The sequence below is a fragment of the Ursus arctos genome, unplaced genomic scaffold (genome assembly GCF_023065955.2).
Source record: "Ursus arctos isolate Adak ecotype North America unplaced genomic scaffold, UrsArc2.0 scaffold_8, whole genome shotgun sequence".
NCBI classification, from domain to species: Eukaryota; Metazoa; Chordata; class Mammalia; order Carnivora; family Ursidae; genus Ursus; species Ursus arctos.
The window spans coordinates 62,764,728-62,792,495 of NW_026623100.1; the positions used below are offsets into that span (position 1 = coordinate 62,764,728).

Consider the following 27,768-nt stretch of genomic DNA (forward strand, 5'->3'; position numbering starts at 1 on the left):
CTGTGACCACCACGTTTGTCTCTAGCTCAGACGTTCTGAAAGCCAGACGTGGAATGTAGCGCTTTTAAATCTCATCAGGTAGAGCGACCTGCGTGGTAACTCAGGAGCCTCTCCAGAAGCAGGATTCTGCCACGAGGAGCTCAGCTCTTGATGAGATGACAGTTTAAAGTCAGACAAACAGAGAAGATTTAATATTTAAGAGATGCTGGAGATACAGATAGATCATTCGCCTCCTACACTACCTTCTTTTTTCATTTTTTTCCCTTTCTTTCTGCAAACAGTTTCCAGAGCAGAAATACATTAGAGGCGGGTTTCTGAGCACATTCTATGGTACGTTATACACAACAGCAAAAGAGTTCTGTACCCTAAGGAATTTGGGTGATCTTAATTTTATGTTCTACTCTTAAAGAGTCACGACTCTTTGTCGTGCAAAGTTCTTGGAAGCCCGGCAGTGAAGGAGCCTGTTACTTTTGTTTGACCCAGTAACCATCCAACTTACTTGATCCCAGAGCTTTCCCATGAGACTGTCAGCACCCTGGGGGTACGTCCTCTGGGGGAGAGCACAACATTATCCCCTGACACTGCATCTAATGTTATGTGCCCGTATGAAGCCTGCGTGTGTCACATCGTACTCCTTCTATCCATATTCCAGCCCATTAAACTTCTGCTGCTCCTTGGGTCCCATCTAATATGAATGGCATCATGATCAATCGAATGAGTAATAGCTTATAATAACGATTGAACAGTTTAATTGCAATATGGACAGTTATCCAATGGTGGCAGAATCCTGTGGGATTTATTGAGATGGAAGTCTGTCCATCTACACATCTGTTTACCAATGTTCTCATCCAAAGAATATGATTAAGAGGCTTCCAGTACAGGATGGTGGGTTGCACACGTGCTTGTCTCCTTCTCTCCTGAAATACCACTCAAGTGATAATCGAGACTTCAACAGAGGGATAAATCCTGACTAGTAAATGGAACAGGAGGAAACCCATGAGCCATTTTAAAAGAGCACAAGGCTGGTGATGGAGGAACTGAAGCGGCCACATCTGAAAAGATGCTAAGAGGGTTTAGCACAGAGCGGGGAGCCCATCTGCTGGGAGGCACCACCGCTGAGCACCAATAAGGGCTCCTCCGGAAGGATGGAACAGCATGAAATTCCTCTGGAGTATGGTTACCTCGTATGTCTCCACCCACTTTCAGCCCCAGTTTTCCACACTAAAAGGCAGCAGGATATTTAACCACAGGGCAAAGGAAAAGGGAGCTCGTCTCTAAAAGTTCAGGTGCTAAGACTGCTAGCAGCAGTGTTCATGCCCAGAGCGGCGTGTCCATCCTGCTGGCGTTGGGGAGCAGGCACCAGTGAGATGGCGGGGCCCTGACACCTGCCATCAGGCCAGTGCTGACAGGGAGATCAAGCACCAGCTATGTGCACTGAAGTCTCCATCAGCATTCCTCGTCTCTCCCACGTAAATAGACGGTGCTGATCCAGGATCACCCAGCCCGTGAATAGCCCAGCAGCATGAAAAAGAAATACTGGGGCACCTGGGTCGCTCAGTTGGTTAGGCATCCAGCTCTTGGTTTCCGCTAGGTTGTGGTGTCAGGGTCCTGGGATCAAGCCCGGTGTCAGGCACTGTGCTCAGCGTGGAGTCTGCTTGGGATTCTCTCTCCCTCTCCCTCTGCCCCTCCCTGTGCACACACTCTCTCTTTTTCTAAAATAAATAAATCTTTTTGAAAAGAAGAAAAAAAGAAATATCGACATTAAAAAAAAATTGATCCCAGAGAAAACAAGGATAAATTAGGTACCAGAGGTTAATTTGAAAGATAAACCTCCCCCAGAAAGATTTAAGGCTGAGAAGAGGAGAGAATGAAGGCATCAGAGAAATAATAAAACAAATTGACTAGAGATGAAAGAGGAGTATGTTTCCTGATTGAAAGAACCCAGGGAATGCCAGAGGAATTTTTATAAAGATCTATACCTAGATACATTGTGTTGAAATTTTAGCAACTCAGTGTTAAAGAAAAAAAGATCCTGAGTGGCTCAGTTGGTTAAGCAGCCAGATCTTGATAATCAGCTCAGGTCCCAAGCTCATGGTGGCGAGTTCAAGCCTCACATTGGGCTCCACACTGGGTGTTGAGCCTACATTAAAAAAATAAAAAAATTTTTTAAAAAAATCCTGAAAGCCTCCAAGAAGAGAAAAGACAGATTGACTACAAAGAAATTAACAACTAAACTAGCCTCAGACTTCTCCTCAGTCACACAGATGCTAGACAACACTGAAGCGAGGCCTTCAAATTTCTGAAGCAAAATTTCTAATCTAGAGACGACAGGCCAGAAAAGCTGCCAACCAAGTGTGAAGACAAAAATAAAAATATTTCAGATATTCAAAGATTCACGATGAGTTTCCCCTGAGGAAGATTCCGAAGGATAGTGGGACTGATGGAAGAATCCCAGTGAAAATAAATTCCAGAATAATGGCTGTGCAGGAAGCCAGAAAGCAGCTGGTCCAAATTAAAACAGGAAGTCAGTGTCTTTTGAGAAGAAAGGAGAGATTTTTCAAGGAATAGGTAAAGGTGTTAGTGATATGATGTAAAAGTTGGATGGAAAATAAATAGAAAAAAGAAAGAAGGCAGATATAAAACAAAAGAGAACAACTAGAAATTTCTGGAAAGACAACCTGCACAAGAAAGTCTGGGCTCAAACATAAGGCATAATCACTCTTAGGCAACGTTGGCAGTGTGAGGAAAAGCCCAGCTGACGTGGGAGGTGGACGTGGGCAAGGAAGGTGCAGAGAAGGACAGAAAGACTAACAACCATTTTCTAGTGAGGAGAGCCAAGGAATAGTGTATAAAGCTGATGGAATAGGCAATACATTTTCCATGGAAAGTTAAAAAGGCATGGAACACTACATCAAAAACTAGCGATGTACTGTATGGTGACTAACATAATAATAATATAATAATAATAATAAAAGATAAGTAATAAAAAAAAGTAAAATAGGCTTTAAAAAATCAAGAATTAGAAGGGGAAGAGTACCATTTTTCTAACTGTCCCATCGATGTAAGGAGCCTAAAGTTGTTGCATCCACAAGTAACAAGATGATTGCCATATTTAGAATCCTGAAGGTGGTCACCAAAAGAACTTAGAAATCCTTAAAAGTGTTTCTGGGACCTGGAGAGAGGAGCAGGATTGGGGGATAGCTTTAAAAATGTATTGTTATGAAGAGTTCTGAGCTGTTGGACTTCTGGCCACGTGCATATATTACTTTGACTTTTTGAAGTCCCTGAGGGCCGGCCCTGTGGCGGGCATTGTGTTGAATACCGGATACTTAGAGGTGGTAGCAGCCTTGTAGCAGAAGCGTCTACAGATGCGGCGCTTGAGTGGCGCAGTCGTTGAGCGTCTGCCTTTGGCTTGGGGTGTGATCCCGGAGTTCTGGGATCGAGCCCCACATCAGGCTCCTCTGCTAGGAGCCTGCTTCTCCCTCTCCCACTCCCCCTGCTTGTGTTCCCTCTCTCGCTGGCTGTCTCTCTTTGTCAAATAAATAAATAAAATCTTAAAAAAAAAAAAAAAGCGTCTACAGAAACAAATGATGCGAGTTTAGGAGCCCTTCCCAGGGAGTGTTTGTGGAAATCGGAAGAGAGAAAGCACAGCAGGGAATCATAGTTCACAGCATATTTGGCCAACCGATTGAAACTGTTGGTATAGGACTGCCACAGAGGTGAATTAGGCCACCCTTTAGGACTTGGAGGCTTGGAGACGTGACATGGTTCCTTTAGATTGATACTATTCGAGGCAGGCAGATAGAATTACTGACAGTTTGGAGCTCTGAGGGTGCTTAGAGAGATCTATCCAACCCTTTCATTTTACAAACAAAGGAGGCTTGGTCGTGGCAGAGCTAGTCCTCCTGACTGTCCTGATTCCAAGTTAGTAATAGCTAAAGGGAGCGTCCCATTAAGACACCCTTCGAAGCACAAAATCAACATCTATCACAGACCCGTGGAGGTTAGACACTGTACTGGCCTCGTCACACGTGTTATTTAGCTTAATCTCTACAACAGCCATGTAAGATAGGCTAGACACATATTACATTCGAGCACACCAAGGTTTAAAGAGTTTAAATCATTTGTCTGAAGCTTAGAACTAGACAGACACAGAGCCTGGATATGAATGAGACTGACTTCAAGGCTCATGCCCCTTGGTTTCTGGCCTATTTGCACCCTGCTGACTGAGATAAGAGCTACACATCCCTATATTGGTGACCAGAGGTAAAAATAATGACCATTTCATATTTAATCATTGAACGTATCAACGTGAGCCACCAATAAGGGAAACACGGTCCTGGCACTGTCTAAGCAAGGCTCTTTGATCTGCTTCTCCACTCCCCCATGGCCCACCCTGGGGGAGGGTCTGTTAGCTGCCAGGCCATCCTTCTTAATTAGAGGGGACCCCAAGAGCCTCTAAGTAGCCCCAAGCTATTCTGAGCAAAATAAACAGGAAACGGAAAAGAGGGGAGGGGGAGACAGAAATGCTCACTGACTTTAAAAGATTTATACTGACAATATCCCAAGGAGCTTATGAAATGTATTTTTCCTTTTTTTTTTTTTTTTTTTTGGAGAGAGGAAAACTGCTGATGAAGAGATAGCTCTCAACTAGAGTTTCATTGACAGTGAAAATTCTTTAAGCTCAGACTTTTGATAGTCCAGTTGCACAAAATAAAATTCATATAAACATCATCTCACATATTAGAACTGGAAAAATAATCCATCTTCCAGTCAACTTTGAAAGAGCCCCGTTATTGAGCTACTGAATTACAAGGACAGAATTTACATGTGTTCCCACCTCCAGGAGGGAGCAGCAGTGGTGCACGGGGAGCCCCAAGCCTAGCACCTGATTCAGCTTGATTTTCTCCCTCTGGGAACTTGAGTTTCCCCCGGGGCATATGTGTGCACGCATGCACGTAATCTTTCTGAGAAGGAGAACATTTCCTTTCTCTTGCCCACCTTCTTTCCGTCAATAGCTCAACAACCCGGTATGACTTTCCACCAGCTTGAAAACATCAGAGTAGGGTCTCAGACCAGGGCCCAGTTGCTGCTCCCTTAAGTGTGACAGGCTGGCTCCATCCTAACCTCAGACCACAGCCCAAAGCATCTGGAGCAAGACTCTGCCCCTAGAGATGCTTCCAGGACTCTCACCTCTCTGGACGGACACACACCCATCTGGTATTGGAAACCCCAGGCGATCCAAGAATCCATCCCCAACATGGCACTTTTGCTTACAACAGTAACAGTCTAAACACATGCCATTGGCATTTGGCCACCCCCTTTCCTAGAGTGCCTGGTGCTGTAGGAGGAGGTCAGGTCACTATTGATCCCCATCTTTCCCCCACCATACCAGATTCATCTTCTTCCTGAAGCACCACTCTGAAGACCTCACTCTCCTCCTTGAAAGCCTTTTCCAAAAATAAAGTCGAGTACCTACAGCCAGGAATTAAAAGGCCTGTATGGTCTGCTCCCACCCCCACTGCCCTAGCCTTCTTTATGCCCCAGCCTTGTCTTCGGGTGACCCTCTGCGACCCAGTGCCACTACTCACTTCCTACATTTATGCCTTTTCTCCTCTTCCCTCAACTCCCACAAGGCCGGTTCTGCCAATATCTTTGTCTTTCTCTTCCTTTAAGACCTAGCTCAAAGGTCATCTTCTTTATGAATCTTCCCCGCTGAACCTAATGTCCTCTTCCCGGAGCCTCCGAAAGTGCTTCACCTGTATGTGTCTTATGACTTTATAACCTCTACTTTTGATGGCAGTTATTACAGTGACCTCATCACCCTTGTGGACCAGGAGTTCCAGAACTGTGTCTGGTTTATGTCTCTGTCCCCAGGGAAGAGCCAGTGCTTGGATGTTAGCTCAACATTGGCATCCAATAAATGAAATTTGAGGGCAAGAAAGTGAGCAAGGGAGCCAGTGAATAAATGAATTTGGTCCAGCACCCAACTGCCTGCCTTCCTGTCTTCTTCCCCCTCTGAGTGCCCGAGCCATACAGCTTGGCCACCACACACCCTGATCGTATTTTAGGATAAGGGATACAGAGGGATAATGGGAAAGACTCAAGGGAAAGAGCCCTGGTTAGAAATCCAGACACCTGGACTCTGGTCTGGAGTTTCAAATCAAGATGCTGGACAAGTCATTTTTTTCCCCGTTATGACCTGCAGTCTGCTTTTCTAGAAAAGCGAGGATGTCATATTAGATGATCATTAAGTTCTTTCTAATTCTGAGTTTTTTGTTCTAATTCCTTTCTTCTACCTCTGTGCCCATGACAAGAATATCTCCCCATTGTAAAACAGGGTAATAATATAGACTATTTACTGAGGTTTATAGAGCACTTTTCACTGGCCCATCTGCCATGCTGAAACTTCCCAGCAATCACAGAGGGCTCAGTTTCCAGTGCTGATCCCAGGTCCCCAGTCCTGCTCAGAAACAGTCTCATGTTGACCTCATCCTGATTTTAACTGGAAGTCACATTTCTCTACTTCCAGAATTTTGCAAATCTCCAATTCCTGACATAATACCTTTTCCTTGAAGCATGCTTCTGGTAGGGATCCCTTCTTTTCATCTGCATCATTCTCTACCCCTGATTGCTAGTTCATTTACCTACGTGGTAAATGAGGTTGTCTGTAGAACGAGACCAGTTTGAAGCGCTCAGGAGTGATTTCAAAAGGCTGAGCACTCATTAGCTGGTTCCCACTGGAGGAGTCGGGGATCTTGCAGTAGGCTTCCACTGCAAAAGAAGCAGCATCAAATGGTCCAAAACTTCAAGGCAGAAGTGTGGCCAGTAAAATTAATGCATCAGAAGGAATGCCTGAAACAATAAAATGGCGCTGTGCTTTTATGCTGACAGTAAGCCCCATGAATACAGGTTTCCTATAGATCACTTGGCCTGTGCTACTGCAGTCAGGCTTGGCTTGCCCCAGAGGGAGACTCTGCCACAGGCATGGCACCAGGGGGATTTGTAAGGCTTCCTTTGTGGGGAGACCAGTTACAAATTCACATGACTCATAGACTCAAGAGCTGAAATGGATCTTAAGAGATTATTGAGTTCAGCCAACCCTTCTCACCCTGTTTTATAAATAAGGAAACTGAAACCCAAGAAAATCAATGCTTTGCGCAAGATCACTCAGCTAGTAACCAAAGAAGCAGGAGCCGTGAACGTGTGCCCCAAATGCTGCCTCTCTAAGCCACCCACCTCTCGAGGGAAACCTTGGACTGGTCAGAACTACTGTAGAGCCAACCCATTCCTGAGAAACTGAATCTGCCACAAATTGAGTGCCAAGTTGGCTTGAATGCGATATGGAGAGCTCAGGTCGGCTTTTATTTGAACTGTGACCTGTAGGGTGGCCTGAGATGCCCTGGAGTGAGCCCTGGTTTGTGGGTGTGGAAACACCCTACATGGACGTTGACAAGATGGCACTGATGTCCTTGCTGTACTCTTGGCGCATTTACAGAGGCAGTAACCGTTGAAGCCGTCCCTCTAGATAAGGATGTAAATCCATCAGAACGTCTTAGTTCCTAAGTTGGGTTTCTGATGCTGGTTACTCTTTGGGGATTAGGTAATACCCCCAGTTTTTCTCCAGTTTCCTGTGAGACTTCGTTAGTTGTGCCTATTATAGCCTGGCAAAGAGTCTGTATGATCATCTCTACTTTAACTTAGAAGACAGTTGAAATCAAATAATTGATTATTTATCCTTCCTCTCTACACAGAACTGGGTAAAGTACTCTCCATGCTTATCTCACGGGACCCTTATAACCACCCTTTGAAGCAGGTGTTTTATTCCCATTTTACAGATGAAGAACCTGAGACTCAAGGACATAGAGCTAACAAGGTGGGGAGCTAAGGCGAGAACCTTAGTCTGCCTGACTCTACCGCCCAAGTCCTAAACTACCGTTCTCTTGCTTCAGGCTTTGCTCTTCCCAGAGATAATCTAAGAAACGGGGAGGAGGGCTTGGGTGTATGTGAAGAAAGTGAGAAAGGCCTCCAGCATTGCTGACTTGGGTGCCATTGGTCTCTGTACCCTGCCACGGAGGCGCTGCTGGTCCTCCTGTCTGGACACACCTGCAGAGTCACCTTCTCTGTCTCTTGCCAGGCTCCTTCCTCCTCCTCAACACCTCAGCCAACTCCAAGCACACCATCCTGAGTCCGTGGATGAGGAGCAGCAGTGAGCACTGCAGGCTGGCTGTCTCCGTGCACAGGCATCTACAGCCTTCTGGGAGGTATGTCGCCCAGCTGCTGCCCCACAACGAGCCTGGAAGAGAGATCCTCCTGGTACCTACCCCAGGAAAGCATGGGTAAGTCCTTCCCCATGTCCAAAATTGATTAGATAAAAGGCCATTTGGCTTTTAGCTGCCAATTTCCAGAGTCTGTGACATCTACTTAAAACTCACAACCATCCTTTAATGGGTAGGGTCCAGATTGAGCCATTACTGCTAATATTCCCAAGGTAGTGTCTCGGGCGCTGATCTGTGGGCCCCTCTGGCCGCCCAGGCTGGTGGTCCTTCCAGAGGCCAGAAGACCAGCTGGCAGAGTGGGCATTTAATGAGTGGGTGTTAAAGATATTTATTTCCCAAAGTACAGACGGAGCCAAGAAGAAAACAGCCAAGGGGAGTGTTAAAAGGCCAAAATGAAAGTAATTTAATATGCTGGAAAGGGGTTTTACCAGCAGGACTTTGACAGGAAGGGCAAGAGCAAACTATTGTAGCCACCCAAGCAGGTCCTGCAGGAGTGCGGGGCCTCAGAGCAGAACTGGTCAGGGATACCGCAATGGTAGCAATTCAGTGGAGATTGTGGGACAAGCTTTGTTCCAGAACTCTAAGGCTTACACAGTCCTGAATTCACACCAGATGCCCATGTCAGTGAGCTCAGGCTTCCAGGAGATACTCACTTGCTTACTCAGCGATCCGCCGCGTCTCTAGAAGTAGTGACATTGGAAAGCAAACATGAACCAGGGTATCTCTGTGCATACATTTTTTTCCTTACTCCATAAGAATAAATACCATCATAAGACCCCAGTTTTGAGGGGCCCCTGATCTGAGTACTTATAACCAACAAGGTTAAGAGTTCTTTCTTTGTGACATGTTTACAGAGGAAGAACCTCAAATTTCTATCTAAGCTTAGACTTAGCTTCCCTCTAAGAAGATACCCTTCAGAAGAGTCCCATCTGAACAATGATGTCGCCCATCCTTCACCTCCGTGGTGTGCAGGGTCAGGAGGGGAGAGCACCTGTCTACTGCTTTTCCAACAAAGTTCTATAGCCTCCTTAGTAAGTTCTTGAAAGTCTCTACCCTACTCTCCTGCTCCTGACCCACCTGTATTTAGTCGTGCTTCAAAGAACTACAAGGTGCTATAGTCCCAGCAGGAATGAAGCCTTGGCTTCAAGAAGGATGCTGTCCCCGTACCTAAACTCCTCTCCATCAACTTGCCTCTGAAATGCCTCTTTGGGTTATATGGGAGGGTCCCAGCGCCAAGCGCCTCCTGCTGTGTTCACCAGAAGTTAGAAATGTCGGGTGTCTGGGCTGCCCACTCTTTTAGATGAGCTGTCCTCTGGGCCAAACTTCCCTCTGGCATGGCCTTCCTTTCTTGTGAGAAGCCCAGATGGTAAGGCCTCCCGCCCACGTGCAGGGCGGGTGCTGGCCTTGGCCATAGTGTCATCCTGCAAGCATCTGCCCAGCCTCATGAGCTGTTTATTTGGACTTCTGCAGTCAGCACTCTTGCCCCACCGAGCCTAGCAGAGACCAGACGGTGCTGCTCGGGGCTGCCGAGACTTCACACTGTCAATCTATTCAAGTGTGTGTTTGGGGTTGGGACCCATTGATGTCACAGGCGGAAGTGAAGTTCAGAATCTCCCTGCAATGCAGGCTGAGAAGGTGCATGCGTGTGAAGGAGGGGTGCCAGAGGGATTTCAGCAGTCCCTGAGTAGCAGAGCCTGGTCCCCTGGATAGCCTGGGCAGAAGACCATAGACCCTCTGTGCGACTAGCATGGGGGCTTGCAAAGATGTTTCCCCTCTTTATCTTCCTATGCTTGCAACTACTCTGAGTTCCCACTTAACAGATGAGAAAATTGAGGCAGGGAGTGGAAATAGGAAGTGATATGGCCTAAAGCAGACTCCAGGTCTCTCCTTTCCGTATTCCTGAACTTTCCAGGAAACATGTAGCCTCTCAGCAGGAACTCAGGGCAAAAGGGTGGGGTTAGGAAAGAGGACATGGACAGTGATGAAATCTTGCAAAAAGAGATGATCTAGATTCTTTGGTGTGTCCAGACAGATGAGCACAGGGGCATGTGCCCTTCACAGAGAGTGAGGGTAAGGAGAGGAAGGTGGCATGGTGTGGGCAGGCCCTGACCCTCCCCTGAGGCCACCATTGCTGTCAGTCTCCAGGTCCATCCTCCTGGCCACTGCATCGCATTCCCGAGGTGACTCTCCCATCGCCAGGGTTCGCCTGCCCCCTCGAGAGTGGGATTGAGGCAGGAGAAGGGAAGCAGGTGTGCTGGGGCAAGCCCCCTGACTTGACGGCTCTGCCTGGGGCTGCCGTGCGTCTACAGGGGCTTCGCCTCCGGCTGGGCTGCATGCTTCTCCAGGCAGGCACGCCCTCGCTTAGCCCTGGCAGAGCCATCTTGGAGCGTGAGGATGATCAGGAGTGATTCCAAGCCGAAACCAAAGCTGCCTGAGCCGACTTCTCCACCTCTAACAAAATCCATGTAGTGCGGGGAGAAGGTGCAGCTGAAGGGGCAGGCCATAGACCACTCTGCCGCCTGGAGACGCTCTGCGGCCCCGGGCCTCTTGGCAAGCCGCAGGGCATGGGCCCTTGTCCAGTACTTCACAGGGCTCCCAGCATTGGTGTTGAGCTGGAGCGGGGTTGCTCAGCCTCAGCACTGTTGACATCTGGGACCAGAGAATTCTTTTTGTGGGCACTGTCCTGTGCCTGGCTCCCCAGCTTCCCAGGCCTCTACCCACTCAATGCCAGGAGCACTTTCCCTGGTTACGGCAACAAAAATGTCTCCAGACATTGCCAGATGTCCCCTGCGGGGCAAAATTGCCCCCACTGAGAACCACAGAAATAGCTAGAGCATTTTTGACGTGGGGGGAACGCTGAGATTTACCTGGTTCAACCTTGTCAATTCACAGGGATGGGGACTGAGGCCCGGGATGGGGAGGGGACTTGCTCCATGTCACGTGATGAGTGTCAGCGTGGTCGACAAGGATCTTGAGCCCTATACTCGTGTTTGTGTGCCAACCACTTTACCAGGTCCTGGGTTACAAAGATGTATAAGGGCCGGTCTCTGTGCTCGCATAATAGTAACTACTGCTAATGCTCATTAACACTTCCCAGATGCGCTGACCAGTCAACGCTGTGCCCTCTGTGTGCATTTTCTTATTTCATAGTCGACCACACAGTGAAGCAGGTGCTGTTATAGCTTCCATCTCACAGATGAGGATATGCAGTGAGGTCAAATACCTTCTGCGAGGCCACCAGCTAGACGGGGTGCAGGGCGTCTGAACCCAGCCGGCCTGACTTCAGACTGTTTTTGCCCATTGCTGAAGGAGCTCAGTTAGGCCGTGGTGGTACAGCAAAAAATTAGTATGCTCGGACTCAAAGCCCTGAATTTAAGTCCCAGTGTACCACTCAGTAGTCAGTTCAAGGAACCGTGATTCATTGGGTACTTCCTATATGTTGGGGACCATACAGGTGCCAGAGATGCAAAAGGCCAGCCTCTGATGGTCCCTAAGAGGATGTTTCATGAATGAGCTCTATGACTTCAGGCAAATTCCACCCCCTACCAAGCCTCAGTTTCCCCATCTGTGAAATGGGGATGAAGATGCCAGCTTTGCTCACGTGGTGCTGTGGAGTCAATGTAGTAAAAGACCTAAAGGGTTTTGCGCATGAAGCAGGATGCAAACGTGAGAGGCCATTATGTAATATCCTAGTCTGCTCTGTTCTGCTCAGAATTGGGGATCAGAAAGGACTGAGATTCCTCTGCTCTCCGATTATGGGGTCAGTGCCAGTCTCAAGAATCCTTTGGTTTTGAGATCCGGGGCAGTTTGCCTCCCTGAAGCTTACTCCCTTTAAGGTCAGAGATGACCAGGAACACAGTGCTCCGAGTGGTGAGGGGGACAGCGTTAAATCCTGGTGGTGGTGACAGTGGTGGTAAAAACAGACAGAACATGGTGGTTTGGGGCCTGCTGTTTGCAAAACAGCATTCAGCGTTTGTAGTAACACTGGAGGAGGCTGTCATAACACAGTTGGCTGGGGAGAGCTTGACTCATAGGAGTGGGCTGAGGAAGGACAAACCTGAGGCCACTGACTTCCCTGGAAACCGAGTCGTGAGCACGAGGTGCCACGCTGGGGGAGAAGCAGCGTGCCTGGAGGTGCTGGAGGCAGGGGAGACAGTCGGGGAGCCCCAGCAGCTGCTCCCTTCCTTGTCTCCTGGAAAGCAGCCACATAGATGAGGTCTCGTGAGTCATGGGGCACGAGTGCCCGCGTCTGCCAAGGCGGCCTGGCTTTGGCTGGTAATCCCCTGGGGAACACACAGTGATGAGCGCCCGGTCTGCTCATCTGCTCATCTGTCCTGCCAGAATGGCCACAGGAGCAAGGAAGCAGAGAGACGCTCTGTCAAACAGCCCAGCCCTGCTGGCCCCGGAATCCAGCAGGCCTAGGACATCTTAACTAGAAGTCAGAGGTTACAAAGTCCCCATGCACTGAATGAATATGATAATCCCGGTTTAAGGTGGTGAGCTGTGAAATGGCATAAGGAAAATGGTTTGCACTGTGCCAGCTATAGGAGTAGGTGCTTAACGCGTGCTAGATGCTTCGCTAGATGCTTTTCAGCACGTCCGATCCATGGATTGGGCGCCTCCTGTGCGATAGGTGTTGGGAATATGCAGCTCGAGATGGCACGGGCACGGCTTTCAGGGAGCATCCGGTCCAGTAAGGAGGATGCAGCGCGTGCTTGCGCAGATGGCTTTAAATGGGGGCCCAGCGAGATTGGGGAGCTGGGTGGAGCTCCTGCTTCTGCCTGCTGCGCTGCCCTGCCTTTCTGCCGAGAGCCGGTTTCAGAGAAAGAGCAAGTGGCAGCAGTTGGCGCCGTGAAATCAGCGCCCTCCTGGACTCAGGACCACACGCGCAGGGGCTGGGGGGTGTTGGGGGCTGTAGGAGCACCTCCACACCTCCTTCCCGGACACCCACAAGCCTTCCTTCCTCTCCAAGCACACGGCTTTCTCCTGCAGCCTCCGGCGTCTGGGGCCTTGATTATGTGTGACCAGAACCACACAAGCGTGTGGAGGGAAGAATTGGGCCCTGAGGGGATAGAAGTTGCCAATCATTTGAATTACTAATACTTGAAAAGACATTTTAAACCTCAAGGATTTGGTGAAACTTGGGCTTGAGCCAAGGTAAGCTGTCAGGGCAGTTGCACAGCACAAACAAGGTTCATTCCAGAAGATGGCAGAGAAATAAGGTTGCCCACGGCACAGAGCTTCACCTTCCCGCAGGATCTTAACCCCTACGCTCAGAGGAGGCATGAGTTCCTGCTCCTCTGCCATTGTCCTGCTGCGGGAAGAAGCCAAGGCCCAGAGGCATGACATGATATGAAGGACAGAGTGCACGCTGCTGGCCAAGCCAGGACTCATGCCATGTCCACTCTCCAGAACCTGCCCTCCCACACTCCTTTCTGCCTCTCTCCTGGCTGAACAGCGGCTTCAAGAAATCCTCAGATTCACTGCCCTTGGCTTAAAATCTGCAGCCATCGTCCCCTAGTGAAGAAAAGCCCATGTCTGTGCTGGGTACACACACGGCTGCCACATTTATTTAAACCCATCAGTTCTGACCAAAGATCCCAGCTTTCAAAACCAGAACCGTCCTAATAGGAGACCTGCCAAAGTAATTTAATCCAAAGCAGTATTGACTTGTGGACTCGGAGACGCCGCGTCAGTCTCGGCTCCCCTGCTCATTTGCAGCTCCTTCTGGCCTCAGTTTCTCTTCCAAAGCGGAGATTCCAGCTGCAGTCTGTCCCCTTCCTCATCCTGCAAGGCCAGCCACCTCACCTCAGGGGACCACTCAGGACTGGGGTAGCAGGAAACGATTTTCCACGGAGTCCCCAGTCTGGCTCACAGGACAGTTACCCCCTCCTGACACAGGGACCTTCTGCTGCCCACGTACAGAACCCCGAATTGTCCTGTAAATAGACCGGCTGGTCTCAGCAGGCTGAGTGAGGTTTAGGCTCCGGGCAGGGCAACATGGAAAGAGGCCACTAGGCATTTGCTTCTGAAAAGGTGCCCGGCTGCCAAGCTGTCGGCCCAGGGCAGTGTGGCAGGTCTGGCCAGCGCTGGGCAAGCAGGGGCCCGTGGCATTCAGCAGGCTCCAGCCAAAGTTCTCCTCGCATCCTGCCTGCGTGATAAACGGGATCAGGAATAAAAAAGGTGATCATTTATTGGAATTGATGCCCTCGAGTGGCAGTGTCACAATGATTTAATTTCAGGCCCGCATTTTCTCACTTTCAAAGTCATTCAGTGTCGGCTTTTCTCTTTTTTCCCCTTGGTCTGAATAACACACTAATAAATATACAATAAGGGCTTTAATGTCTGGGTGATTTACACTAAAAAGAGAGCCATACAGAGGCTTTAAAGATAATTTTTAAAAGCCTTAAAACTCACACCCAGGCTTGTCAGGGGACTATTTCCAGGACACCTGGTCCTGGGAACAGTCATGCAGGTTGGTGTTCTCTGAGCACAGTGCGCTCAGGAGACTTGGGTGTTAAGTGTGCTTGGAGGTAGCTCCCACCCACAGTGTGAGTTTAGACAAGTCTCTGAGTCTCTGAGAGCCTCCGCTTTCCTGTCTGTAAAATGGTAATAATCGGCCTGCCTCCTGAGGTTGTCATGAGGATTACATTAGATGACACGCAGGGCAGGTGCTAATAGTGCTTTGTCCCCACTCCTGGCTGCCCCTCGAGGGGGCCCAGGACTGTCCTTCCTCCAGGCTGCTCTGGGCTATGCAGGGATGGGCACGAGAACAGCCAAGGTTAGCAATTTTATATCCCCTGTTCTCAGAGTGACTGCTTGTGTGCCCCTATGGCGGGCCCCAAAGTACCAGTCCCACTGGCTGTGCCTGGATTCACCATATTTCTCATCGCTGCGAGTAGCATTATTGAAGCAACTACTAAAATGCTAGTTCTTTCTAGAACACCTGGACTGAAAGCCATTAATATGATAGGTCTCAAGCTTTGGGAGTACAAATCAGAACCACACCTTCTACGAATCTGTACGGCTTAGTCACATGCAGAGTGATTCTGATTTTATTTGTCTTGAGAAGGGCCATGAGCATCAGTATTTCTAGAAAGGGGCACGAGGGATTCTGGCATACATCAACAATTAAGAATCATGACTAACACTTCAGCTTGAATTGGTTGATAACATATGCTGGTAACTTTCTACAATCATTTACTAAACACTAAAGACAGACATTAAAAAGAAAGCTCAGAGAAGAGGGATGCACTTGTGTGCAGGGTGGAGAGTCCTATTTTCCTCTCACAGGTGGACGTGCTAGGGACAAGGTTGTCCACCCCTTGCCTGATCCTGCCCGTGTGGGCCCCCATCTGGAACAACTGGGTGAACCCAAGGCCATGTATGGGACTGGTCTCCACCAGTGGGTCTATTCAAGAAACATCTGTGATTCTCTCTCCAGAATTACTGTGGCTTTCAAGGCCACAGGGGACTGAGAAGAATACAGAGTGGACTAGAGAGAGCTGGACTTTTCAGAGTCAGAGTCTCCATCCATCCATCCATCCATCCATCCACCATCCATCCATCCACCATCCATCCATCCATCCATCCATCCACCGATCCACCGTCCATCCATCCACCATCCCCATCCATCCATCCATCTATCTACCATCCATCCATCCATCCATCCACCCACCATCCATCTCTGTTCTTCAGAATATCATATGTTGACTCTCATCCAGGTCCCAGGTTAACAGCAGAGCTGTGGCACTCCTTTTTCTTCTTAGGAGATAGATGCCATGCTGTTAATATTCACAGTGCATGTTCAGGTCACCAGGTGCATCAGCTACCATTAATCCATCAATTCATTTCATCTTCACTCTGATCTATGTCATATATGTTACTATCCTCATTTTATAGATGAGTAAACAGAATCTCAGAGAGGTTCAGAGATTTTTCCCTTCGTCCTGAGTAACACAGGGAAGCACATATCTTTGGGGCCTTTTCTTTTTTTGCGTTGGGGGAACGGTTCCTGTTATTTCCACAAGGAGGCCTTGTAGTTGAACCCTGGTATCATGTCTGGCTCTGAGGAAACTGATACCTGTTCTCATCCAGTCAGGAAAAGCTCTTCTCGAGAAGACTCATCTGATCTTGGTGTCTGATTCTGAGCCACAGGCCCTGAAGGTAGAGACCTCAGGCTTGCGTATCTTCTTATCCCTCGCAGTGCCTGGCACAGCACCTAGCACATAGTAAGTGTTCTTTGTTAGGTGAGTGGACACCAGATCAATTTATGGTAGTCTGTGATTCAATCCTTTTTTTTTTTTAATTTTTTATTATGCTAGGTTAGTCACCATACAATACATCATTAGTTTTTGATGTAGTGTTCCGTGATTCATTATTTGCGTATAACACCCAGTGCTCCATGCAATACGTGCCCTCCTTAATACCCATCACCGGCCCCTTCTTAAACCTGAGCCTAAAACTTAAAGCCCAGTCCAGGATCACAGAAGGATCTCCAGTCAATGAAAAGATGAAAAGTATTTTCTTCCTACCCTTAGTGCACACCCAGGGAGACATGGATAATCCTCCCTGGGGCTCAGGAAGCAGCTGTCAGAGTGCACCTCAACTGTGAAGGTTGCCACTAAGTACAAAGGACAGTTCCTTTCCTGGCAGGTACAACTTTTACTCACGATTGCGTTCATTGATGGGCGTCAAGAAAAATAAACGAAAAGACCATCGGCTTCTGCCAGTTTTGACCTTCGAGATTTGACAGCCCAAGGCTTGTAGTGGGGTTCTTTTGAGCTGGTTGCTTTCCTTTTCCCACTCTGCCCTGGAGATTTGATGGATTGAGCACTAGGAAGATTAGAGAATGGTGAATACCTGTAACCCCTCGGCTTGTCAGAGTGGCATCTTGGAAAATCCCATAATGATAAATGTCTGGTGTATACAGAAAGAAGTCAAAATGCATAAAAACAATCACTTCTCATCTAAGAAGTGTTTATTGAGCCTCACCTTTTCCCAAAAGGGAGGGAGATATTAAAAATAGGTGGAGGAATTTAGGCGATGGACCACTAGTGTCAAGGAATTAAGTTATCCTTTCCATCATGCATTCTGTCAACAAACGTTCATGAGTCTTACTCTGTCCCAAGCACTGGTTGGATTCATCCTGCCTTCAGGAGGCTCACAGTGAGGTTTGGTGATAGATAACAAGGGACAACTGTGGTGTTGTGGGGCAAGGGCTATAATGGGTTTGTGCACAGGGTGTGTGCGAAGGGGTGTGCAGGAGCGTGTGTGGAGTGGCTGGTAGGCACGCCAGCCCAGAGCAGACAACTTGAACTGGCTGCCAAGGGAAGAGGGGCGTGGTCAGGCAGAAAATGAGACGAAGGCCTACCACGTACAGAGGGACCGTGTGCGAGGGCCTGGAGCTTGAGAAGTAGGTGGTGCTGGGGCTTCATCATCCTGGACCACCCTGCCCACATCCGGTCTCTCAGAGTGCTCACACTTTATACATATGTGCCACCGGCTTGCGTAGCAACAGTACCCGTCCCCTCCCCACTGAGGCAGTCTCTAAACAGACGTCTTGTCCCTGGACCTCCTCCCCCACCTCCCCCAAAGGTCCTGCTACAAGTGCTGGAAAGATTTCACCCTGGCGCTGGGCTCTTCTCTGACTTTCTCTCCGTCTGTGGTAGCATTTTCCTCTCCAACGAGGACTCCACTTTCCTACAGATAATCCGTGTATGCAGCTGATTTCTACCCCAGCGCAAGTGGACTCAGCGTACAAGCAGTTTACACTTTTTGGTTACAGTTGGCTCAGACTCCAGGATGTTGCTGTCACCGCTCCCCTCCTCCTCCTTTGCAGAAAGAATAGCTAAGGCGGTGATTCCTCATGCGTGGCCCTCCACCCGCTTCTCCACCCCGAGACCCTTACTGACTCCCCAGCATCCACTTCAGTGTCTCCTCTGAGAAGCCCGTGGCCTTGTGGCCCTGTGGCCTTATGATGATCCAGCGATCCTCTCCTCCACTCCTCGGCAGGGATCCAGTGCTTCCTTTCACCGCTGGCCCCTAAGTGCCGGGACACAAAGGACAGGAAAGAGTGAGCAGGAACTCACCTCCCTGCCTGGGCCCCCTTCGTTTGTGTAATTATACTGTGTCTTAGTCCATTCGGGCTAACACAGTACCCCTGACTGGCTTATAAACCACAGAAATCTATTCCTCACAGTTCCGCGGCCTGGAAGTCCAAGACAGGGCGCCGACACGGTCGTGTTCTCGGAGGACCCTCTTCCTGATTCTCAGTCGGCACCTCCTCACTGTGACATGGTGAGAGGGGCAGGGAGCTCCCTGGAGCCCTGTTTATAATACCCCCTATCCCATTCGTGAGGGCTTCACCCTCATGACTAATCACCTCCAAGGACCTCACCTCCTAATGCCATCACTTTGGGGGTTAGGTTTCAGCCTATGAATTGGGGGGCGGGGAGGCACATTCAGACCATAGCAAGGAGACAGGAATAGTTCCTTGGTGCTTATTCTGTCATGCCAGCATTGGTCTAAGCGCCTTCCCCGTGTCGTCTCATGTGATAGTAGGCCCACCGCCGCTCAGCGAGGGAGGCAGTTCTGTTACCTGCTTTTGACAGTGAAGAAGCCGCAGCTCAGTGAGGTTAAGTAACTTGCCCAGAGTCACACAGCTAGCAAGGAGCAAACATGATTTAAAGCCAGGCCGACTAGCTCCACAGTCCACACACCTACTCACTATGCTCCAGACCTCCCTATCACCAACCAATAATCAAGAAGACATTATTATTTACATATTATGATTAGCTATTGTTCACTCTTCATAAGTACCTAGCTGCATATTTTCCGTGGTGTATACGTCATCCTTCCCATCCAAAATGAAGGGCAAAGTTCCAAGGCCTTGGCCCACAGATGAAGCACATTTTGGAGAGCAGGCAGCCTTAAGAACGGGAACTAGAAAGCCAGGCCCTGCAGAAGGTTATAGAAAGTCCAACCAGGTAACATGGTCCCAGCTTCCCTGTTTCCTGAAGCTCTAGGCCAATCAGGGCCCCCTTGCCTGAGGACTCTGGGTCTCTGCTGGTGGTGAAGGAGGCAGAACCAGGTGATGGAATGCCCTGCTCTTTTAGTTGTAATGCAAAGTGTCTCCGTCACCAGTGCTGACGGCACATGAGTAAAGAAACACCACCCGCTGTGGAACAGCCCAGCTCAGCTTCGTAGTCACTCCAGGCCCAAAGCAATCCTCCCTGTTTTTCATCACCTGGGCTGCTTCTGAGTTTTCTTTTTCCCCTTTGTTTTGCTTATAATACCACACTCACGTGTCCACCTAAACTCCTTGTTTTTATGACAGAAATGCATTTTCTTATGGTTCAGAGCCTTAGTTAAGAGCCGTATCAACCATGGGACTTTGCATTTAAAAGGCTTTACAAAATCTACACACAGATTTGGTGCAACATCTATTCCTGAGATGATCTTACATCACTAAGCTCCAAGAAGGTGTGTTCCCACTGCTTTCAAATTACTGATTGCTTTCCCTCTGCGCATGGGTAAGTCTTGTGGTGGCAAGAAAAGGGAGGGCATGCAGCAAAGACCACAGCTTTTCAACTGGGAGCAGGCTGAGCCCAGGGCCTGGGAACCACTGGTGAGGCCAGTCACCCAAGGACATCAGATTACGTGGGGGTCTGGGGCCTCCCCGTACCCCTCAGGGCAACTGTGGACAAATGACGGCACACGGTTGAGAATCAGGAAAGAGCTATATGCTGTGTTGTTTCCCTCTTGGCCCCACTTCTAGACTCAGATCTTCTTCTCTTGTATTGTTTATTCTGTGGAATGTTCCTTGAAGTCTTTGAGAGCACTAACTTCAGTGACGACTCCTGGGCATTAGGAAATCCCCAAATGGAGCCAGTCAAGAACTTGATAAGGGAACTAGCAGGGGAACATTGTAGGCTGCTAATCTTCTGCTTCGGACCCTTCAGTAAACACCTGTGGATCAAGTCTGAGCTCCTTCTCAGCAATGACACATGACCCTGATCCGGCCAATCCCCTCTTGAGCTTACCACGTTCCTTTGGACCCAAACTTCATTTATCTTAAGCTATTCACAATTGCCCTGACTGAAACAAGCGATTTCAAGCCTTCATGCCTTCTCCCACCTCTCTGACCACCAAGTACAACCTTTCTCCTCCTTCAAAAAAGGAATCCCTTAGCTCCCAAGCCTTCCCTGGGACTCCAGACCCACTCCCAGCAGTGTTGATTATACCATCCTTTGCACCTGCCTCTGTGGCCTGATTCACCCTTCCATTAGTGTTCTCAGCCCCATGGCACTTTTGTTCTTTTACATGTCTTTCTTACCAATGAGACACCCTAAGAACAGGGATGGTCATTATTGATCACTGTGTCTCCACTGCCTCGTACAGAGCCTGACTTGCAGCATATGCTCAAGAAATGTTTATTAAATGAACAAACCCCAAATTTATTGGACCAGGAACTCTTTGAGAACTTGAGATATGGTTTTAAGAAAAAAAATGCATCTGGAAAGCTCTTGACCAAAATTCCATCTCCATCCTCCATGACATCTCACTTCCTTCTACCCAACCCCAGGTAGAACGACTGTCCTCAGGCTGTATCCTCTCCATTTGTCTCCTTAACCATCCCACACCACTAGGCAAATGCTGGCATGCATCAGCCTTGGAAACAAGATGGTTCCCATGCTTCCTGATTGCCTGCTCTGGGATCGTCTTAGCCCCTCTGATTTTCCAGGTAATTTCCTGTATGCTTCCTATATGTTATCTTATCTTCCACAAGAATCTTCTACTTGGTATTTTACCCCCAGTTTCTCCATCTCCTTAGTTTACTTGCCTTTACATTCCCACTATACACACCGACTCCCGTTGAGTTTTTTATCTTTTCAGACAAGCTAGGGTCAATTCCAATTGTGGTCTCTCCACCTGTTCCTTAAATATTCCCTCCATTATTTTGTTTTTCTTTCCCAGGACTAAGATTCCTCCCTGAATGCATGAAATTCTAATCATGATTCTGTTGGATGTTTACCTGCAGGCCTCAAGAGTGTTTCCTCTGTCTGGACTTTCTTCTCCTGGTCCCTTTGCCTAGAGAGCTTCTTGGTGCCCATTGGGTCCTCCTCTCAATAGACCCAGATGATTTCCATTTCTAAAAATCCTCCCTTGTCTATTAACTTTCTTGATTAGCTCTCTGCCACCCTGTCTAACTTAAGGTTGGCCTCTGGGATTCAGGCCTCTGGGTGCATCAGGTTCATTGTGTATGGAATTGAGCCAAGATATTTGATGATTGGCAAAGCCAGTGTCCAGTTAGAAATAAAAACGTCTGTATTGCACTGTCTGTCCATGGTTCTTGAGTCCTTGGTCTTCTTCTGTGGCTGCCTCTCCAATTTCACATTCCCACATGACTATTTATTCTAATTTGGGTTAAAGCAGAGTCGAGCCAGCAGAACTAGAAAAATACTTTAGTCATAGACCCATCAAGCAGAAAAGAACTATGAAGTCATTGAATTCAACCCCTTCACGCCCACCCTGAACCCATGCAAGAGCCTCTTTCAAAGCTCATTTGACATCAGTTTACCTGGTTCCAACCAGTAGGATGCTCACCTTCTTGCAAAGCAGACCGCCCTACTGTGGGGCGGCCTTAGCTGCTAGGAAGAACTTGCTAGTAACCTACTGCCTTTGTAATCTTGAAATGCTGTTGAATGGCTCTTAAGAGTTGTTTAATTTCTTCAAGCCTCCTATATCTCATCCATAAAATGGGAATAGTAATGCCTATCTTGTAGGAGCTTTTAACAATGATAGCTAATATGCATGGAGTGTTTACCACGTTCTTAGCACTGACGTACATGATTACATTTAATACCATAATTTTCCTGGGAGGTAGTACCGCGAGCACGCGTACAAGGCACCTAGAATCATTCGAGCAGATGATGTATGTTAGTTCCCTCTCCTGTTTCACCAGATTTTGCCATCATCTGATTGATCTTCTGTGTCTCCTCTGGAAACGCATAGAACAAGCCTACTTTCTCCTCACAAGGCAGTTTTTATTCCCTTGAGGATAGTTGTCATGTCTCTTCTTGACTTTCTCCCCCCCCCCCCCCCCCCGCAGGCTAAACAACTTTAGTTTCTTCTACAGTGTATTTTCCGGAGCCACATTCTTCCCAGGTGATCTTAACCAGCTAAGGGGTCAGGAGCCCTCTCTTCAGTGATCTGGAAACCTCTACCCACCCATGTAGCAATAAGCTTGGCTTACTCTTCCACCGGCTGCTTCCTGCTGCTTGAACCCCAGGCACCCTGAAGTCAGCAACCGGGGAGACCACTGGAGCACTTTATCAAAGCCATTTTCAGGATGATTTGCATCTTTTCTTCCCAATGGAGAATCCTTAAGTGTCTCTTGTGGGCAAAGGAGGACTTTCTTGTTTGCTATTGACGTTCCCCAAAATATCTGATTCAAAAAGAAATTTAATTTTGTCCCCAGCTTTCACATCCTCTTGCTCTGTCTGTCATCCTTGTGGTCTGCCAGCTCTGCCCCTTTGTTCCCCTAATTGCCAGAGACATTTTTATACTGAGTAAATTGCATCAGGCTCACTGCAAAATGAATCAATTTGGGAGGAGTATGGGCTGCACTGTTGTCTTAAGTGTGCATTAGCATTTAGACGTGTTATTTAAAACGAGTCTGGGGTTAGTGCCAGGGAGATGGCTTCATGACTATTCTGACTCATTCTCTGCAGCCAGACTCCAGAGAAGGGAACTGAGGAACCCTGAAACCCATCCCAGCTCTGCTTTGTTCTTTATCCCTCGAGGGAGGGCTTGAACTAGGTGAGATCTTTCAAGAGTTCAGATTTGGAAATTTGATTGACAAACTGGGCTTGACTTGGTGATCTCAGAGCAAAGCACAGCCAAGTGTAGGAGACAATGGAGAGGAGAAATCTTCTTTCTCTCTCGTCATACATCAGGCACACACATGACATCTAGGTTTAAGTAGAAATCAGATGGCCGGAAGTCTTTGGCAGTAAAACAAAGCACGCACACACACACACACACAAAGACACCAGCCAACCCTCTCTAGTGTAAAAATTAAACAATGTTTTGAAAGCCAGTGAAAAGGAAAAGCTGCAGTCCAGATGATCATGTGGTGATTCAATGAGCTGATTCTTTTATCATGAAGAGAGTCAGGTAATATCTCCATTAGTAGCAGAAGGTTTAAAAATTGGATAGAGTGGCAACGCCAGGACAATTGCCTGATTTATGCTTTTTCAATCACCTGGGCTCATAGCCTAAACTGGTAATGGACTCCATCCATCAAAAAATTATTCCATCTGGCGTCCTGGTTTCTGAAGAAATCTGGACGGCCTCACAGAGAATTGGCCAAATGATATAATGCGTGTGAAAGCCCTTAGCACAGTGGCTCAGTAAAAGGTGGTCATATCTATTCAGACTGTTTTATGTTCAGAGGGATGACGGTGCGTTAGAAACACACGAGGAACAAAGCATCCATTGTAGAATGCCCTAATTGAGATTCCGAAGCGCTGGGATGTGCAGCTCTGAAGTCTGTGAGGGTGGCACTTTCTCCAGGGCTCTCCCAGACCCCTCTGTCCCTGGGCATCCCTTCTCTCTCAGCCCCGAAGGCCCTTTGTAGGCAACAGTTCCGATCGAATGAAAACTCACCAGCTTCGTGCGTTTCCACCAGTTTTCCCGCTAGAGTGTGAACTTCAGGCAAGCGCACGTGGTGCTTTCATTTCGGTGTCCTCTGCGTCCCAAACAGTGCCTGACGCAGAACTGGCATTGAGTACCTGTGTGTTGACCGAACAAGTGGAACTCAGAAGTATCGTCATGCTGCTTTCCAAGTTGAAGTAAATGATGACTAGGATATCTCACCCCTTTGTGCTGGGCAAGCCTGAAGCAGTAGGATCCCTGGCCAGAGATAGGAAACAATGCATGAAGACCCCTGCCAACCGTGTATTGCCTTAAATGACAATAGCTACCACGCGTATAGCACTTGTTGTACAGTGGGCATTGTTCTAAGTGCCCTCGCCTGGATTTACGCATTTATCTCCACAATAGTCCAATGAGGTGACATGCCCTTTTTATCCCCATTTATGGTTGAAGACACTGAACTTGTCAACGGTCCTACAGCTAGAAATGATCAGAGCTGGAATTTGAATCCACAGGGTCTCACTCCAGAGCCCATAACCACCACACTATACAATGTAACCTCTCCAAAAGAGATGTGAGAGGGGCTCCCCCCAGGCAGTCCACAGGTGGCCCCGTCAGGTGACATGTCAAGTAGACAGGGGCAGACACCAGTGAGAAGAGACTGTCTTTTCTATGTTTCACCTGAAACGGCATCTCCACCGCCTACCCAGGGACCATACCATGCAGGAGAGGGAAGGGGACCCCTTAATTCCGCTACCCTTAGCCCTGGGAGGGGGATGTTATGCAAAGCCTCAGATATGGTGCTGGTTTGGGGAGGATGAGGTCGGAACCATTGCAGGCTTTCAGTGCGAGCAGGAGAGAAGTTCCCTGCACAGCCTGGTGTCCTGCGGACGTGAGTAGAGAGAAGGAAGAGGCATGTCAGACTTGCCCTCCAGCCGAACCTCCAGTATGCACTTCACCCTTCTATTCATGGGTGAAATTGAATAACAAACCACGAAGCAGAGGGATACATACATAATGTATTACTGGATAAACTGAGGCAAGATGGAAAGAGCATAGTCTGCGTGCGTTCTGCTCCTGAGCTGGGACCCAGACTCCTGCTCGCTCACTGCTGGAGCCCCTACTCCAATCAGTGGACCCTGCTCTCTCCTCAGCCCTGCTCAGCCAGGTTTGAACTGGCCTTGCACATCAGTGTGAATAGGATTTCCAAAAGCTCTAGAGGAAAAGTGAAGAACATCTCTCTCTTTTCCAACTGGCTTATGAAAATATCTTCCTCTAATTGAACTTTCCCCTCTTGCTTATGCCTTTTGATGCCTGTGTTTAATTGCCTTTAAACAGAAAGCTGCTGTGATCAGAGGCTTCAGAGTTACATCTGCATCTTTTGTGCTGAAACTGCTCTACCATCTGCTTCTAAAGCCGAGTTTAGGTTGATTTTGATAAGAGCAATGTAGGTTCCACCAGTCTTGCTATAATTGGTTGTCTGCTTACATGATTGGGGAAAGAAAATTATTTATCGATTCCCAATTCAAAAAGAAAATCAACAAACATGTTTCCCACAGCCACATGATTCCATTCTGACCCCTCTGTCTTGGGGAGATTGTGCCCCATGGCTCACCCCTTCCCCTCTTTGCATCCAAGTTGCCCTTCTCTTTGTCTTCGTTCGTTCATTCATGCATGCATGCATTCATTTGGTAAATAATCAATGTATTTATTATTTTTCTACTGCATGCAGGGGAGTGTGCTAGGCAGTGGGAATTAAGCTGGGAACAAGCAGAAACCACTGCTGTCCTCATGAGGCTTTCATTCTAGAGGTCTACATTACTAATGACATGTATCGTCATGCAGTTACCATAGTGATACATGACAGAGGAGTATAGGCGCCTATGAGCTCTTATAAGAGGAGGCTGTGACCCAGGCTAGGGGATCAGAGAAGCCTTCCTGAGAATGTAGCATTTGAATTAAAGTCTGCAGGAAGAGTGGTAGTATGACAGTGGCAAGGCTCTTTCTGGGAGTGGGAACGGCATATGAATGCCCAGAAGGGAAAGAGATGTGAGGCATTTCTGAGAAAATCAAGGCAGACTCACGCTTGTGGGCCTGTAGGTGAAGAGAGGTCTGGCTGGAGAAAAGGATGGGGAGAAAGACATGCGGGGTGGGGGGATCAGGCACATTCAGGAATACAACCTTTATCTTAAGAGCCAAGGAAAGCTGCTATAGAGTTTTAAGGATAGGACTGTGAGTGAATTGGAAGTAGGGCAGGGGTGGATATAGAGACCCCAGACCTTCACAGCAGCCCAAGGGACAGAAGGATAGTCCTGACTTGAGAGTGCAGAGAGAAAGGAATGGCCTTGTGTGTATCTATGTACAAGGTGCAATAGGCAGGTTTAGTGATGAAGTGGATACAGGTGGGAGAGAAAGGTATTTTTACCTTGACCAATTGGGTGGATGGATCCATTCACTAAAACAGGCAAAAATGAAGGAGGCACATGTATGGAAGGAATGTAGAAAGTGCAGTTTGGAGATCTTGAGTCTTAAGTACCTTACAAACATTCAAGTGAATATGCAGGTAGACACAGGGGTCTGGAAATCAGAGAGACGATCTGGGCTGGAGGGAAAAAATTTGGAATTGTTGGTATGTTGGCAGGACCTTGGAGCCAATGGGAGCATATTAAATGCCTAGGGAATTAACTGTAATGAATCATAGACCAAAACGTAAAATCTAAAACTATAGAATTTCTAGGAGAAAATATAAGAGAAAATCTCTGCAAACTTGGGTAAGCAAAGATTTTTTTAGATGGTACACAGAAAGCATAAACTATGAAACAAACTATTGATGGGTTGGATTGGAATTTATCAAAATTAAAAACTTTCTCTTCAAAGGATTGCATTTAAAGAATATAAAACCAAGTCACAGAACTGAAGAAAATATTTGAGTATATATATCTCAAAGGGCTTGTACCCCCCTATTTAAGAAATGGGCAAAATATTTTAATAGACACTACATAGAGATATGAAATGATCATGAATCATGTAAAAAGATGCTCAACATCACTAGTCATCAGGAAAATTAGAATGGCTAAAATTGGAAAGACTGGCCATACCTAGAATTAGTAAGCATGAGAAGCGTCTAGAACTCTCATATACTGCTAATGAAAATGTAAGATGGTCTAACCACTTTGGAAAGTAGTTTGGAAGTTTCTCTAAAAATTAGACATACACCTACGTACAACCCAGCTATTTCCCTCCTAGGTATTTATCCAAGAGAATGAAAACATAGATTTACACAAAGACTTGCACATTAAAGTTTATAGCAGCTTTATTCACAGTAGTCCCAAAATGGAAATGACCCAGTTGTCTACCAACAGGTGAGTGTATAAACACTGTGGTTTGTGTATACAATGGAACACTATCCAGCAACAAAAAGAAATGAACTGATGCTTATAGCAACATGGATGGATCTCAAAATCATTATGCCAAGAGAAAGAAGCCAGCCACAAAGACCACATTGTGTGGGCTCTGATTCATACATAACTTTAGAAAATGCAATCTAATCTATTAACCTACAGTGACAGAGGCAGGACAGTGGCTTTGAGGGACGTGGAGCAGGACTGACTACAAGGGGCAGAGAACCTTTAGGGTGTGCTGGGAGGATAATGGAAATGTTCTGTATTTTGAATGTGGTTCTGGTTTCCTGGTGTAACAGCTGTTAAAACTCCTTAAATTGTGCACTTTAAATGGATGCCATTTTTATTGCACATAAATTATACCTTAATAAAATTGACTTAAATATACCTAGAGAGAGAATCGAGTGGGAAGGCTAATGAGCAGAGAA

At 47.6% G+C, this 27,768-nt stretch overlaps 1 protein-coding gene across 1 annotated transcript in view; it reads left to right on the plus strand.

Moving 5' to 3' along the window:
* Nucleotides 1-27,768, plus strand: part of ALK (ALK receptor tyrosine kinase) — a 655,077-nt gene that overhangs the window by 344,152 nt on the left and 283,157 nt on the right. The window contains exon 4 of the mRNA XM_044379628.3: nt 8,138-8,339. Coding sequence (XP_044235563.2) covers nt 8,138-8,339 — 202 coding nt within the window. The remainder of the gene's footprint in view (nt 1-8,137; nt 8,340-27,768) is intronic.